The sequence below is a fragment of the Atta cephalotes genome (genome assembly GCF_000143395.1).
Source record: "Atta cephalotes unplaced genomic scaffold scaffold00012, whole genome shotgun sequence".
NCBI lineage: Eukaryota > Metazoa > Arthropoda > Insecta > Hymenoptera > Formicidae > Atta > Atta cephalotes.
The window spans coordinates 4,762,206-4,765,402 of record NW_012130076.1 but is presented as its reverse complement, the minus strand read 5'-3'; the positions used below and the strand labels follow the sequence as shown (position 1 = coordinate 4,765,402).

Below are 3,197 nucleotides of genomic sequence, written 5' to 3'. Positions count from 1 at the left end.
TCTTTATAATATCTTGGCGAAAGATGATCTTCGAATTTCTCGTAATTTCACCGAAACGAAATGAACTGTTCGGTATCAAATAATATAAACAGCAAGCTGCGATTTCTCTTGTTGTCTCGATATTCATGAATATCCCGATCTTCCAGCGAGAGAGCCCGCAGCTCGAATATAAGAAAGGGCTATTTTACGTTCCATATAAATTAGCTAATCGATATTTGATCTATGCTTGTGATTAAACGGAAAAAACACTTGTACATATAACGAATGATTTGCGCGCGAACACGGTAATGAAGAAAGAATTATACAAATTCATAATTCTCGTGTGTGACAACATATGAAAACCTGACCGTGAATTAAATGTTCTGTCGATGATCAAATTGGGGGATTGTTTACTGCTCAAATTTTTTGCTCAAATTGTGTTCGCATTTTTTAATAAAAATATATTACACTTAAACTATGAGAAAAGAAACAAAAATTTATGAGAAAGAATAACAAAAAATAAAAAAGTAAAAATGAAGAAAGTCGAATTGATTAAAGAATAAAATAATTAATTAATTGATTAACTAATTGAATAAAATCGTTAAGATGCTTGAAGAATAAACAGGCATAGGAAATTCATTTACGATAAATAATTTTTATTTGCAAAAAGATATTAATGATCGTGTAATTCTCTTCGAGAAAAAGAAAGAAAAGAAACATAAGAAAAAGATAATACGCTAATTGCGCCAAGCATCGTGATATCGGAACGTTGATCCACATCTGATTTATGTATGTGCTTGTCCAAGACAAAAAGTCTTACATAATAAAAATTATTTTTTTCTGAAGGACGCTTTTCTAAATTTTTCTAGCTCCGTTCACTGACATTCGAAATATTTTTGCATCTGTTCGCTGCCAATTCAATCAATTCGATATCGATTCCATTATTATTTCTGACTGGGAAATAAATCATTTATATCACATACTTATGAACTTCGATATGCATCTATAATGCGTGAGGTTCACATATATCATTTCATTGGACGCATATGCGACAATTAACAAATGCTGAATAAAAAATATTATATGCATAAGCAGCACGTTATGAAGCAACGTTTGCTCTTGTCAGATTCAATCAATCATCTGCAGCTATCTTATTAAAGATCTTAATGACTTAGTTGTTGCCATTGAAATGTTTCGAACTATGATATTATTTGATTTTCATTCACATACGAATCGTTTTCATGTTTTTCTAAAATCACTTTATTCCAGTCTTTATTTAATCTTTTTAATAAAGTAAAATACTAAAAGCTTTAATAAAGTAAAATCACTCAGTTTCTTTCCATGTATTTATTATCTATTATCAATTGTACATTTGAAGAAAACTCAGATTGCATTCTTTTATATATCTATTTTTCAGATTTCAATGTGATTTTTAACATAAATACTATTATCTTGAATTAAATAAATAAGTATTCATAATATTTTTAATTCGCAAGTTGGAAAGTAAGTATAATTGCTTGTAAAATATTTTTCAATTAAAATTTATTAATCTTCTTTTTCTCAAATTAAAATGTATGAAATATACAGAATGATGTAAAAGTTTCCTTTCTGCGAAATATCCCAAACTTTCACAAATATTTTATGTCTTTCTAATTATATAATTTATAAATATAATTACATAACTTATATACAGGGTGGAAGAAAAAGAAAGAATGTTTTAATTATTCCCATTTATTGTCTTGCGCTATACAATTTCCATAAATTCCGAATGGCTTTCATATGCGCGCGCACACGCGCGTTTTTACGCTCGCGAAAAATATACGTACGACGCATCTGTGCCTGTGTAACGAATCTTTCGCGAGATCGCTTCTTATCGAATAAATATGAACGCAGCCGAAATCTCTATCGTACCGTTTGACAATCCATTCCTTTTTAGAGATTCACTACATTGTTCGGTACAATCTTGGTACCGAAAAAATTGGTACTGTAAAAATTACGCCTGGAAATATGCGAGACACGCTAACTACAGCTATAAGAGTTCAATGTGATTATCGCGATCGAGGAACCGCACGAGGATCTAACGTAGATTTTCTCGTCTATCCGCGAAAAAAGGAAAGAGAAAGAGAAAGAGGTGACAAGCGCGAAAGATCTTTCCCGAACTCCTTCCGATGCGGCGCTTTTCCGGATGCTGCGTTACGACGGCGAGAAGCGATAGGGCGCCTAATAAAATCGTCATCCGTGGCGGGCGTCTAAACGCGACGTCTTCAAGTAAACTATCGAATTGATTTTTCTTTTTCTTTCTTATTTTTTTGTCCTTAGTGTCATTATTTAGTCAGCACAGATTGTCTTCAGGGACGCGCAGCAGCGACTCTTCACAGATTGTAGATGGCACAGCCATGTTCTTAGCCTGTCAATCAGCTCCGCGCAATCTGACCCCACGTCTGTGCATTCACCGGCCTCTGTTCCTGGAAGCAAGATGAATGAATTGATATACGAAACGCGAATTCAATTGAATACATGTATAGCGTTCGATTAAAATAGTTTATTGACGATGCATACACTGAAACAAAAGATTGGCTGAATATGGCATAATATTTTTAATTGGCTGCAATAACCAATTTTTGATTGCGTTAGCCTATTCATCGACGAGATACTAATATTAAAGATCGACATCCTTACGCATTCTTGTTAATATTGAAGTGATTAAAAGTAAAAAACTGATAATATTGTACTAATTTTTTGGTTTGATTTATTAATTTAGTAGAAGAGTTTATCGGTGTATATGCATTTAAAATTCAATAATACTCGATTTTTCTTTAAAATTGTGTTTGTTATCATTGTGATTTCAGTTATCGTCAAAGTTTGATTACCAATAGAGATGATAACTGCAGAGAAAAAAAATTATAATTTTTTGATAATATATAGAATATTATAACTTTACAAGTATGCATATTTATTTATGGAGCATTTATGTAATAAAAAATCATGAATTTAATAATGTATTAGCCAAATATTTATGCTAATAATAACAAATTTATATTAATTGTTGATAATGTCAGCGTTCTTAATTAACTTCGGACCTTTGAGGCCTTTTCATACCGCTAAAAATTTGCCCAGGGTTGATGATCTTTAATAGTATCTTATCAGTGGCTTATCAAATCGTGTACTAATATTATAGACATTGTTAACGCAACCAAAACTTGCCAATTAAAAATGCT

The 3,197-nt window shown here is 31.6% G+C and overlaps 1 protein-coding gene across 1 annotated transcript in view; it reads right to left on the bottom strand.

The window, feature by feature from the left end:
* Positions 1-2,307: 2,307 nt before the first annotated feature.
* LOC105617248 (A disintegrin and metalloproteinase with thrombospondin motifs 8-like) overlaps positions 2,308-3,197 on the bottom strand; it is a 20,310-nt gene continuing 19,420 nt past the window's right edge. The window contains exon 16 of the mRNA XM_012198813.1: positions 2,308-2,444. Within this exon, the coding sequence (XP_012054203.1) occupies positions 2,308-2,444 (137 nt within the window). The remainder of the gene's footprint in view (positions 2,445-3,197) is intronic.